The sequence below is a fragment of the Oryctolagus cuniculus genome, chromosome 9 (assembly GCF_051225735.1).
Source record: "Oryctolagus cuniculus isolate XC-2025 breed Fujian yellow rabbit chromosome 9, ASM5122573v1, whole genome shotgun sequence".
Lineage (NCBI taxonomy): Eukaryota > Metazoa > Chordata > Mammalia > Lagomorpha > Leporidae > Oryctolagus > Oryctolagus cuniculus.
This window is the reverse complement of record NC_142875.1, coordinates 107,282,651-107,296,404: the sequence shown is the minus strand read 5'-3', so window position 1 is coordinate 107,296,404 and position 13,754 is coordinate 107,282,651. Positions and strand designations below refer to the sequence as shown.

At 38.2% G+C, this 13,754-nt stretch overlaps 1 protein-coding gene across 2 annotated transcripts; it reads right to left on the bottom strand.

Moving 5' to 3' along the window:
- Window positions 1-2,185: 2,185 nt before the first annotated feature.
- On the bottom strand, window positions 2,186-13,198 carry LOC103349040 (natural killer cells antigen CD94). Of its 2 annotated transcripts, XM_017343376.3 has the most exons (7): window positions 12,905-13,198; window positions 11,324-11,404; window positions 9,600-9,695; window positions 8,803-8,874; window positions 7,990-8,141; window positions 5,962-6,089; window positions 2,186-2,593 (listed from the first exon to the last, which is right to left on the bottom strand). In XM_017343376.3, the coding sequence occupies exons 2-7, from the start codon at window positions 11,400-11,402 to the stop codon at window positions 2,449-2,451; spliced, it is 672 nt and encodes a 223-aa protein (XP_017198865.2). In that variant the 5' UTR covers window positions 11,403-11,404; window positions 12,905-13,198; the 3' UTR covers window positions 2,186-2,448. The 2 variants fall into 2 exon arrangements, with proteins under 2 accessions (XP_017198865.2, XP_069904553.1); XM_070048452.2 differs by lacking the exon at window positions 5,962-6,089 and having other exon boundaries at window positions 2,405-2,593; window positions 12,905-13,070.
- Between the last annotated feature and the right edge of the window lie 556 nt (window positions 13,199-13,754).

Here is a 13,754-nt window from a genome sequence, read left to right as displayed (position 1 = left end):
AATCAGTTTTGAAGCATCTTTCTCTCTTATACACTGTGCCTAATATTCCAGCAAATCCAAGTCACACACACACACACACACACACACACACAAGCCCAGAGTCTATTTCTCATCACCACCTTCTTTGCTGACAAGCTTGTGTTTCTGGTGAATTGAATAATTTTTAATTTTTGTGAAATACTTTTATTTTACCTTAATCTTTGAAGGATATTTCTACTGAGTATCTTTTTTGAGAGTTAATTTTGTCACACAGAAAGCTAAATACCATTGAATACTGACTTCTCTTGTTTCAGTTAAGACGTTAGCTTCCGGGGCCGGCGCTGTGGCACAGCAGGTAAAGCCACTGCCCGCAGTGCCGGCATCCCATTCAGGTGCTAGTTCAAGTCCCGGCTGCTCACTTCCGATCCAGCTCTCTGCTATGGCATGAGAAAGCAGCAGAAGATGGCCCACATCCTTGGGCCTCTGCACCTGCGTGGGAAGACCTGGAAGAAGCTCCTGTTTCTGGTTTCAGATCTGCACAGCTCAGACCGTTGCGGCCAACTGGAGAGTGAACCAACAGATAGAAGACCTCTCTCTCTCTCTCTGCCTCTCCTTCTCTCTGTATAACTCTTAAAAAAAAAAAAAAAAGAATTTAGCTTCCTAGAATATTTTTTCCTAGTATATTGGTGTTTTATTTCTCTTTCCCTGGCTACTATCTCTTAACTTTTTATGCATTTATTTTTATTTATTTGAAAGGAAGAGAGAGACAGAGATCTTCCGACTGCTGATTCACTCCCCAAATGCCCACAATAGCCATGCCTGAACTAGGGCTGAAGTTGGAAGCCTGAAACTCAATCCAGGTCTCTGACAGGAGTGGCTGAGACACAAGTCCTTGAGTCATCACCTGCTGTCTCCTAGGGTGTGAATTAGTAAGAAGCTGGAATTCTGTAACCCCACATGATCTTTTAGTTTCAATCACTCTGTTTGGGATTTGTGTACAGGAAGTAGCTGGATGCTTTCATTTTACTGTATATCTGTTTGGGTGAGTTCAAGGAGTCTCAGGACCCCAAGGAAGTACAAGCCTTTGTCAGAGTTTTCCAAGATCTCTGCTTTCCTCTCCTGGTCAGTATCACATGGTTTTCCTCTAACAGCTGTGGGATCCCGCCACCGCGACCTTCACCGCAGCTCAGGCCTGCCTCCTGGCGCTTATCTGCCTGCTTTTCTATTTAAAGCTTTCTTACCTTATGAACCCCTTTCCTATATTGTTGGTGAAACTATCAGTTTCTCACGTCTTTCCATAAACATTACTATAACGGGGACATCTTCAGCCCAGATCAGGTTCTTTGCTAAATCTCATAATCATCCTGTCCTCTTTGATGAGAACTTATTTGCAATTGCGCATTTATTAACAGACTTTATTAATGTCTGCCTTCCTCTCCAGTTTGAAAATAGACATAGTTCTTTGATGTGTACAACTGTAAATCTCCACATTTAAAATTCAGTGTCTGACCAATGACAGGAAAATATTCTCCTTGAATGAGTTAAATACCAGTAGAAACAATAGATTTTCACACTCCTTGCCCCTTAGGTAGCTTAAAAAAAAAAAAAAAGTTATGCTATCTCCTGGATCTCTAAACTCTCTTTTAAAGCATTATTTTGTATCTTAGCTAAAATGTATTTTTTTTTGAGGTTTACTTTATCAGGCAATTTTCTCTTCTGACCCTGACCATTCACTCCTGTCATGGAAGACCATAGAGAGGCAAAAAAATATTGCTGTTTTATATAAACCTGTACATGAATATGAAACTATGATGATAAAAGTACTACAACAGGCCGGCGCCATGGCTCACTAGGCTAATCCTCTGCCTGCGGCAACAGCACACCGGGTTCTAGTCCCAGTAGGGGCGCCGGATTCTGTCCCGGTTGCCCCTCTTCCAGGCCAGCTCTCTGCTATGGCCCAGGAATGCAGTGGAGGATGACCCAAGTCCTTGGGCCCTGCACCTACGTGGGAGACCAGAAGTACCCGGCTCCTGGCTTCGGATCAGCGTGATGCACCGGCCACAGCATGCCATCCATGGCGGCCATTGGAGGGTGAACCAATGGCAAAGGAAGATCTTTCTCTGTCTCTCTCTCTCTCACTGTCCACTCTGCCTGTCAAAAAGAAAAAAAAAAAAGTACTACAACGCCAGAAAGTCTAAAACGTGGATCCACTAGGATTTTATTTAATAGGTCTATGAAAATAAATTTTGTTATTACTTACTTGTTATTACTTACTTTCTTTGTATTATTTTTGCTGCTAATATATTGTTTATTACATTTATCCTGTTACATACTGAGAATTAAAGTTTAAAAAAGTAATCATCTTATATGATCTTCAGTGTTTAATAACATCTTATTATAACCATAGTTCATATAGTCGAAGTCCTCACACTGAAAAATTTCAAGTGTTTATTCGAAATGATTTTCATTTCAATAACTATATTTGAACACATTTGAATATGGTGTCTTCTTACAAATACAATAGCCAGTATTTTGACAGTCTTCAGCAATTATCTGGCCATATTTTATAAGCATGCATTTATTACTGACATTCTCATTTTCTGGAAGTTGAAGCCTGGAAAAGAATATACGTTCCATTAAATTCCAAATATACTTGATACATAAATCATATTTTTAAGTCCTTTACATGTTGAATTGGTTATAAAGAAGCAGACAAGTCATTTTCTCAGGTTCTAACAACACAAGTAATGAAGGCTGTATTAAGCAGTATCCAACATTAAAATCTGGAATTCAAAATGTCAACATCACCTTTAACTCTGGCTACCATCTCTGTGATCTCAACTCAGAATTTTACTTGGCATTTACACTATTTTCTTTCCACTTTTGAGGAGAGGAAGAGAGAGTGAGCTCACATGTACTGGTTTACTCCCCAGTGCCCAGAATGGCCAGAGCTGGGCTACGAACAGAACAAGGAGCTGAAAAGTCAATCCAGGCCTCCCACATGAGTGGTAGGAACCCAATAACTTGAGTTCTTCCTGAGTCTGCATTAGCAGGAAACTGGAGCTGAGCAGGTACTGTGATGTGTGACGAAGGTATCAACTGCTAGGATAAACACAGGCTCCTTTAAGTTGGAATTTTTAATAATAGGTTCTGCAGTATACACAGTACAATAAATTGTGGATAATCATAAGTAACAACTAATTCTTCTTTGGAAATGTCTACTTTCCTTCTTCCAAATTAGAGATTGGATGTTCATACTAGAAAGTATACATAATAATTTCAAACAATTATATATTTCATATAATGAGGACCAAACAATTCAGGAAATATTTCATTAAAATTCCTGAAGGTGGGCATACATCCATAAGACTGCCTCCAAAAGTTTATGAAAAATTGAAATTAAAAGATACATTTATTTTTAAATCCATGAATAGATTTTTATATGTATTTTCTATGAACTTTTTGAATCCTTCTCATATGCTTGGCTTTCAAACATTTTTTAGCAAAATAAACATTTTCTAATTCCATTTTTTTCTAATTTTTAAGTATTTTTCTGCTACATTAAGTGGAGTAATTAGCAACAAATAGAAAATGACTTAGGAGCCTAGATGAATCAGACATTCTAAGATGGCAGAATAGGGAAGGGAAGACGGCTATAGGCTAGGGGTAAATAGTAAAAAAAAAAAAATTTAAAAGTACATTCTCAGGGAGCATTAGGGAGAAACCGCAGTGGAAACTCTACAGAAGGCAGAGAAACACCATGCATCAGTGTGGAATTGCGAATATCAGCACAAGCGCAGCCACAACACAAGACCCCAGAAGCCAAGAGCCAGCTTTGGAGAATGAGGTGAGATGAGACTGCAGCAGCCCCGGGGTCTGGTGCTGTGTCTGGAGGGAAAGCTTGGTGTGAATCTGGCCTGGAGCCCTAAGGGGGATACAGTACACGCTAACCCAGTGGGAAAAAAATGTGGGGCATGTTTCTCTCTCCCTTTCCCCCCACAACAGCCTCCTGTAACTGAGAAAGGGCAAGCACTATTGTGGGCATAAACAGCAGCAGCGGAAACTCGGGCACATATGCCCAGCAGGTTGTCAGCAGTTCAGGTGTGCATAGCCAGCAACTGTCAGGGAGAAGGCGACACTGTGAAATGAGTAAAGGTTGCGGCTGGCAGCTCATGTGCATGCATGTGATCCAGAGATTCTAGAAGAGAGAAAAATCTGTGTTCCACGCTGACTTTAAGACTAGCTGGGAGGATTGACAGGGGTCTGGACACCCACACAGGACTGTGAGGTGCCCCCAGCTGCTCAAGGTATCACAGGCTCTGGGGCTCAAACCCCCAGTGCAGCACCCACAGGAAGCAGGCTCTCTCTCTTTCTGCCTCTCTGCAGCTCTGCCTTTCAAATAATAAATAAATAAATCTTTAAAAAAAAGAAAGAAAGAAAACAGTGTAGATATACATAAGAAATCTAAAAATAGATCTATCATATGACCCAGTAGTTCCACTCTGGGGATTTTACTCAAACAAAATGAAAGTTGTTGAAAGACTTACCTGTATCTCCATGTTCATCGCAGCTCGATTCACAATAACTGAGATATTAAATCAACCCAGATGCCCATAACAGATGACTGGTCAAATAAATTATGACATATATACACTGTGGAATAATATTTAGCAGTAAAAAAAATGAAATCCTATCTTTTGCAACAAAGTGATGTAACTGGAAACCAGTCAGTGAAATAAGCCAGTCCCACATATTAGATAATACATGTTTTCCCTGATCTGTGATAACTAAAAGAGTACATAGAAAGTAATGGCTCTCATACAGCTCCTGGTTCCTGGCTTCAGACTGGGCCAGCCACCATTTGGTAAATGAACCAGTGGATGGAAGATTTCTTTCTTCCTATCTCTCCCTCTTTCTACTTTGGCCTTTCAAATAAGTAAATCATTCTTTAAAAACTTGATGCACTAGCACTGTGGCATAATGGGTAAAGCCACTGCCTACAGTGCCAACATCCCACATGGATGCCAGTTCAAGTCCCAACTGCTCACTTCTGATCCAGCTCTCTGCTATGGCCTGGGAAGGCAATGGAAGACGGCCAAAGGACTTGGGCCCCTGCACCCATGTGGGAGACCTGGAAGAGGCTCATGGCTCCTGGCTTCGGATCGGCACAGGTCTGGCTGTTGTGGCCAATTGGGGAGTGAACCAGTGGATAAAAGACCTCTCTCTCTCTCTGCCTCTCCTTCATTCTGTGTGTAATCATGACTTTCAAATAAATAAATAAATTTTAAAAAAATGTGATGCATCCATAGCTTAGAGTAAAATAAACCACATTAAAATTAAAATTCCAACTATGAAATGTACTCGGTGTATAATCTTATACAAATTTATTTATTCAATTATCATTTAATAAAATGTAGAATGCTAATACTTCAGTCATAGAACAATTTAAATGAATTATAAAAGTAAAATGATGAGTAAAATAGTACAGCAACTATTTTACTCTCTTCTTTTGCATCTATGTTTTTCCTGAGCAATGTATTATAAATACATACCATAAAATACAGCATCGAGGTGCTGGCACTGTGGCTCAGCGGGTTAAATCCCTGGCCTGCAGTGCCAGCATCCCATACAGGCACTGAGTCCCAGCTGCTCCACTTCCTATCCAGCTCCCTGTCAATGCACCTGGGAAAGCAGTGGAAGATGGCCCAAGCCTTTGGGACCCTGCACCCACGTGAGAGACCTGGAAGAAGCTTCTGGCTCCTGGCTTCAGCCTGGCTCAGCCCCAGTTGTTGTGGCCATTTGGGGATTGAACCAGCAGATGGAAGACCTCTCTGTTGCTACCTCTCTTTGTAAGTCTGTCTTTTAACTAAATAAAATGAATCTTTAAAAAAAATACAACTATCCATATCCATATTAATTATTTATATTTGCATGAAAATAATACTATTCTGGATAGAACTTTTAACACATCAAAAGACTTACTTGTCCAAAGTAAGAGCTGTGCCATCTAGCCAAACCCATATCAGTTTTTTGTTATTGTAATATAAACTGATCCAAAAGTTTTCTTGCTCTAAGCCACATTCCATCTTTGACAAATTTTTTACAAAATTCTGCAGAGTGATAAGGAAACAAATCAGATACTAGAACTTTACATGAAACAGAAGAATATAACGATTTAAATATGTATATGTCATTTACAGCTTCCACTTTGTATTCTCTGTCCTGTAATATTGAACAAAACATGGAGCAATTGACCTAGATCCTTGAGTCATAGCTGCATAAGAATTATCAATGACTCATGTATTCACTGAGCAATTATTCTTAGTCCACATTAAACCTGCACATTTTGTTAGGTGATGGGTTGTATGAGAAAATATGCCTGATTACTACAGTTGCTTAGACAAGATTAAGCACCCAAAAAATGGAAAGACATCAATTGAGCCTTTGTAATCAGTAGTACACATACTACAAGAAAGGAAGTGAAGGAAAAGACTTAGAAGGAGATTTTTATTATCACTTACTTACTTGAAAGAGAGAGAGAGAGACAGAGAGAGAGAGAGAGAGAGATCTTCCATCTGCTAGTTCACTCCTCAAATGGCCACAACAGTCAGGTTGGCCCAGGCTGAAGCCAGGAGCCAGGAATCTGGTTCAGGTCTCCCACCTGGGTGGCAGGAGCTCAAGTCTTGGGCATTCATTGCTGCTTCCCAGGCACATTAGCATGGAGCTGGGTCAGAGGTGGAACATCCAAGACTAAAGCAGCACGTTAATATAAGGTGTAAGTGTCCCAATTTGTGGCTAAACTCACTGTGCCACAATGCCCACAAAGGTGATTTTAACAAAGAATATTTTCCAAGGGGATTGTCCAATAAGCCAAAATCTTTAAAAATGAGAATGCATTAAATATGATAATACAGTTTGGGAGAGGGCAGGTGAAGGAGATAAAAATCTACCACTGGGGCCAACACTGTGTCACAGAGGATTAGGCGACTGCCTGTGAGATTAGCATCCTAGATGAGCATGAGTTCAAGTCCTGTGTGCTCCACTTGTGATCCACCTCCTTGCCAATGTGCCTGGAAAAGCAGTAAAAGATGCATGGATCTCTGCCGTCCACAGAGGAGACCCACTTGAAGTTCCAGGCTCCTGGCGTTGGCCTGGCCCAGCTCCGGCTATTGCAGCCATTGGAGAAGTGAACCAACAGATGGCAGATTCCCTTTCTCTCTCTGTCTCTCTCTCTCTCTCTCTAACTTTGCCTTTCAAAATAAGTAAATAAATCTTTCCAAAATAAGTAAATAAATCTGTCAAAGCAAATGAGACAGTATTAGCAAAGCATGGACAGATAGAGTACAGGGAAGTCGTGTCAGTTTAAGGAAGTTTCATGGAGACTCTGGCTTGCTTCCCTTGGAACAGTGTAACGGAGCTATTTAGAGTGGAGGAGGTCAAAAACGTAGGTAGAAATCAGGTTGCAGATGGCCTTATGCACAAGTTTTTTGTGCTTTATCCCAAATGTTAAGGAAAGCAACATATATATTATTAAATTACACATTCAACATTACAAAGTGAAATGATTTCCATGATTTCAGTATAAAAAGTACTTTAGGGGGCTGGCGCCATGGCTCACTAGGTTAATCCTCCGCCTGCAGTGCCAGCATCCCATATGGGTGCCAGATTCTAGTCCTGGCTGCTTCTTTTCCAGTCCAGCTCTCTGCTGTGGCCCAAGAGGGCAGCAGAGGATGGCCCAAGTGCTTGGGCCCCTGTACCCACATGGGAGACCAGGAAGAAGCACCTGGCTCCTGGCTTCGGATCGGCACAGAGCCGGCCGTAGCAGCCATTTGGGGGGTGAACCAATGGAAGGAAGACCTTTCTCTCTCTGTCTTTCTCTCTCTGTCTATAACTCTGTCAAATAAAAAAAAGTACTTTAGAAGAATATAAAATGTGAACAATTGCTAAAAAATATAACATTTTCTGACACTTAAAACCCCAAGAATTTAAAATACAAAACATTGTCTTTACCATCTCTTCTTCAATATCCAATCTGAGAAAACTTGAACCTGAACCAATGCAATGTTGAGAACATTCTTTCCAACGAAGCTCTTTTCTTGAAACATGGTAACAGTTTTCTCCATACTGATGCCAGTTGACTGGACAAATAGGACATTCCCAAACTATGCAAAGAAAATTAAAGAATATAACAGATTTCCTTCCATCAACGCAAGTTTATATCCAATACATCCACGTAGCAATTTTACCATATAATAATAAAAATAGCACTTGAATTTTATGTTACAGGTATATACACTTAAACTTAGTATTAGGTTTGTATTAAATTCATAATTCCCCTCTTTGATAATATTTTCATCTCTAGATTCATAAAATTCATATAGGGAAACAAAGTACTTCTCTCAAAAATTATAAAAGTAGCAACTTATAAGGAAATTTATCCATTATAATAACTGTTAAACATTATCAATATAATTTTATATATGTTCAATACTTTAATAACATATATGTCTATTAGAAGAAAAATCTGTAATCTTAAAGAGCTAGATGAGCAATACATAAATGAAATCATAAATAGGTGCCTACTCAATGTAAACCACAAAACTATATTCATCCTTGGGTCTGCATTTGATAATGCCATTATTTGACCAGGTAGCTAACATATTCATAAGACTACAAGAAAAGAACTCTTTTACATACAAGTGGATTTGATTTATATATACTTACATGTATCCAGTTACAGATATAAGGCAAAATAGCTAAAACACAGTTAATTCTCTCCTCTTTCCTGAAAATAGTTATGGATCAGAGACTCTTTAAAATTACCTGTTTCATTTTCTGCCTCGTCAGAAGAAATATTTGTTGGGTATTCTTCTGCTTGAAATAAGTTCTGATTCACTGAAGAGAATTTCATACAATCAGTTTTGATTTTTATTTATTGACATATTTTATTTTGAAAGGGAAAGAGATAGAGATAGGTCACATACATATAATCCAAATACCCACAATAGCCAGGACTGTTCCAGGCCAAAGACAGGAGCTCAGAATTTGATTTAGTTCTCCCATGGAAGTGGCAGAGACCCAAAGGCTGGAGCCATTACTTGATGCCTTCCAGCATCTGCCTACAGGAAGCTATAATGAGGACCACAGCCAGAACTTCAATCCAAGTGTTCCAACACGGGATGTGGGTAACCCAAGTGTCATCTTAACTGCTGTGCCAAACTCCAGCCTCCAGAATTGTCAGTTTTAAATTCACATAGAAAAATCATTAGACATTTCTATGTGCAAGACACTGTATTAACTTTGGAAATGCAAAAATGATTAAAATATCACTTGCTTCAAAGAATTGAAATTAAATAAGGGAGGCACAAAAATAAGAATTAAACCAAAAGCACAGTAGGAAAACGAAGCATGAGATGAAGTATTAAGTCATTAAGTAAGGTTCATGATTTACTTAGAAAATGTGCAATGATTGGATAAGTCTGAAAGAAAATATCTCCAGTTCTATACTAAGAACATAACACATGATCAAGAAATTCAATCAACTAACAAATATGTTAACCTCAATAGTTTCCCCCTACGAGGACTGGGAAAGTGGGCTTCTGTTTCACATTGTTACTTACACTTTGCGGCTAGAACTCCTACTGACAGAAGCAGGATGAGGCAAATGATCCACAGAATCACTGCCACAATTTTCCATGGAGAAGGAGAAGAAATATCTATAGGGAAAGATGAGTTAACCGTATCACATCAACTTGCGAACATTTATTCGGAGTATTCGGAGTCCTGCTTTGTCCTTCAATGTGCTAAATGACACAGATGGCTCACACTCCAAAAATAGGGACAAAGCAAAATCATAACTCATTTGTGTGAATTAGACTCCTGAATTCAAAAAACAACCAAGTGCTTTTCTGCTATGTTTCTTCTGGTAGTTAGATGGTTTGAGGTCCTGTACTAAAGTCTTTCATCTATTTCCAGGTGAGTTTTGTGCTGCATGTAACAGAAATCCACTTTCACTCTACCGCTGGTTGACAGTTTCCCATCATCATTTCTTGAAGAGACTTCTTTCCCCATTGTATTTTTGGTCACAGCGTTGTTTTGGAAAATGTGTGAATTATTTCTGAAATCTTTTATTTTGTTCTGTTCTAAATGTCTGTTTATGCCACTCATATTGTTTTGATTATGGTAGCTCTGATATATATTTGGAAGTCAGGAAAGGTACTGTCTCTACCTTTGCTGTTCTCGCTCATGATTGCTATGGCTATCTGCTGCCTTCTTGGTTCCATATGATTTTAGAATTATTTCTCTGTATAATAAATGCCTTTGGGATGTTGATAGAGTCTGCAATGAATCCGTAGACCACTGTGAATAGTATGAACATTTTAACCATTTTACTATCCTTCCATGTATGCATTCCTTAATTTAATCAATGGCTCATGATTTCCAGTGTACAAGTCTTTCATCTCTTTAAGTTTATTGCTATGTTATGCTTTTAATACTATTATAAGTAAAATTTTCTTAATTGCTTTTTAAATAGTTTATTATTAGGACTGAATAACACAACTGATTTTTATGTTGATAATTACATCCCACAAATTTTGTTTACCAGTTTTAACAGGTTTTTTTAGCTTTAAGGTTTTCTACATGTAAGATTACACCATTTATTTAACCAGGTGAGTTTTGTGTTGAATGTAACAGGAGCCCACTTTCACTCTACTGGAGAAAGGGAGAGAGAGACAAAGACAAAGAGAAATCTCCCTTTCACTGGTTCACTCCTCACATACCAAATCAAAGTTAGGAGCCCAGAACTCAATCCTGGTATCCATGTATGTGGCAGGGACATGACCACTTAAGCCACACACAGTTGTGCATTAGCAGGAAGTTGGAATTGTAGCCCAGCCAGGAGTTGAGCCTCTACACTCTCATCTGAGATGCAGGCACCCCAAATGCCCACCCCTCTCTTTGGTTCTTGATGTTGATCTTTATTTTTACAACAGTTGTGGAATGTGATAGCAAAAGCACAGGCTACGATAGTAAAAATAAAGAAGTATAATTGTACCAAACTAAAAAGCTTCTGCACAGCAAAAACAACAAAAAATAAGCAGTTGAAAGACAATCTACAGAATGGTAGAAAACCATAGATCTGATCAATAGTAACATCTGAAACATAAAAATAAATTGGGGGCCAGCGCTGTGGTATAGCAGGTAAAGCCACCGCCTGCAATGTCGGCATGCCGTATGGACACTGGTTTGTGTCCCCACTGCTCCACTTCTGATGAGCTTTTTGCTATGGCCTAGGAAAGCAGTAGAAGATGGCCCAAGTCCTAATGTCTAAAATAGGACTGACCTTTGCTTTGGCGAGTTTCAGGCCTTCGCCTTCTCTGCTGAGGTCGCACATTAGAATAAATTACTCCCTCTTCACGCATTACTGGAGGGCAAAGGTAAAGTAAAAATAGATTTTAATTCATATAAGTGGTGAAACCAATAACTAAAATTGATGTTGAATAAAATAACATTGAGTTTGTGCTCAGATTATAAGTAATTTGGATATAATCACAAACATAAGCACATTTTAAGTATAATATTTTTTACTTAGTGAGTTGAGGTACTATACCATTTTTGGTTCCTTTCCTAGTTTCCAATTACAATTAAAATCTACAAATATCATTTGCTGGTAAGTAAAAATGCAGCACATGACTGATCTAAAGAGTTCACAGCATTCTGCAGAATGGAATTGGTCTCTCAGAGCAGTGTGGTCTTTGAGTTCCTCCTTGGATGCACCTGCTTCTGCCTTCTTTATTGCATCCTCTTCCACTCCCACATACCTCCATTGTCCGATTATTCCACTGGTAATGCTTTTTCGAAGTGGCATAAGCACTTCTCCAGCCTTCATTATTTGTTCAAATTCTTCCTTATAGGATACATTTTCCTCCTACATTGGCTCATTATAATTCTAGGTTATTCAATCTATAAATCTAGTTCCACCTCCTTCAATGATACGCTGAATGCCAAACCCTTCAATAACAATCTCTTCTAACTTTTTCAATATTTTTAATTACCATCATTCCATTCATTAGCTTCTCATTTTGATTTCCTTAGTGTCTCCCCATATTTTGAATTCCTTAATATCTCCTTCTTACTGCCATAATTGTTTATTAGATTTCATTATGCAATATAAAACTCAATTCAATTAAGCTATAAGACTAATGTTTTGGAAAGTAAATAAAATATTTCAAGAAAAATTTGAAAATTCTGTTTCATTAAACAAGTTAAACACATCTAAAGGAATTAATGTGAAAAATTTTTACTGCTGAACTAGAAAATTATATGTTCAAGTTCTTTAGAGTCAAAACAAGGCTATGAGGAATTAATTATGCATTATCTCAGTTGAATTTTGTATTCCCTTTGTTTTTTTATTTAAATTCATTTCAAAACATAACTTTTTAGATATTACAAAGTCTGACATCAAGTATTTAAACATGATGATAGTAATAAGTTAAATTATTAAAAAAATCTTACAATTTTTGTCTTGTAAATTTAAACCTTTTATGAAATAAAAAAATTAAAATAATAAAAATAAGCAATGTTAATTAGACTAGCTTATTTAAGATAGTTCAATCTCACCAGATTTCTCATCTAGCATTGCCTTTTTTCTTTCAGTAATTCCTGTCATTCTCTCTTCTTTGTCCTTTTTTCCTACCCTGTCATTTATGCTTTTATTTTCTTTGTTCTAAATATATTTCAAAATCATATAGACACGTAGAAACATATGATAAAATTAGAAGAATACATATATGTATATACACCTGTTTATCAATGGATCAATCTATTTGAATATATCACTTAGATTTTCTTCAATTCAACTTTTCTCAAACTTCTGAAAAATACTCTTAAGAAATACATTGAATAACTGGAAAATTACAAATACCTGATTTTGAGAAGATGTCTGAACTTCACGGGTTGCGTATATGTGTATATCCTGAGAAGAAGCAGAGCTTATGTCTATGGCGGAAGTCTGAATTTCAGAATTATGATGTTTTTCTTAGTGTAGAGCAAGAGCCTGGGAAAGAAGACAATAAAAGATAAAAACACACAGGCTTATAATACTTTAGTCTGTGCAGAAGAGTGCTCTGGATGTAACCACACAGGAAACTGCTTTACTGCTGCTCAATCTGGCTCATCTTTAGCCTGGGCCTTTCATCAGTCCTACCTTAAGTTACATAAGACACTGGTACATTTGCACTAATGCTCAGTTTCACACATTCCTTGCATTGTCAAAATCATTGTTGAATACATCACTGAATACATCATTAATCATTTAGCAAATAGTTTCAAATCTTCTAATGTACCTTTTTTAAAGCATTCTGCTTTTAGGATTTATTTATTTATTTGAGAGGCAGAGTTACACACAGAGAGAGGGAGAGACAGAGTGAGGTCTTCCATCTGCTGGTTCACTCCCCAAATGGCTGCAATTGGTGGAGTTGGACCAATCCAAATCCAAGAGCCAGAAGCTTCTTCTGGGTCTCCCACATGACTCCAGGGGCCCAAGCACTTGGGCCATCTTCCACCATTTTCCCAGGCCATTATCAGGGAGTTGGATGGGAAGAGGAGCAGCCAGGACGTGAACCCAGCACCCATATGGGATGCCAGTGCCACAGGCAGAGGCTTAACCTACTATGCCACAATGCCAACCCCTTAGGCTGTTTTTAGATGTGTAAAACACACTCAATTAATTGGTAATTTCCATATAGTCACTCTTGTAATGTCTCTTTCTGAAC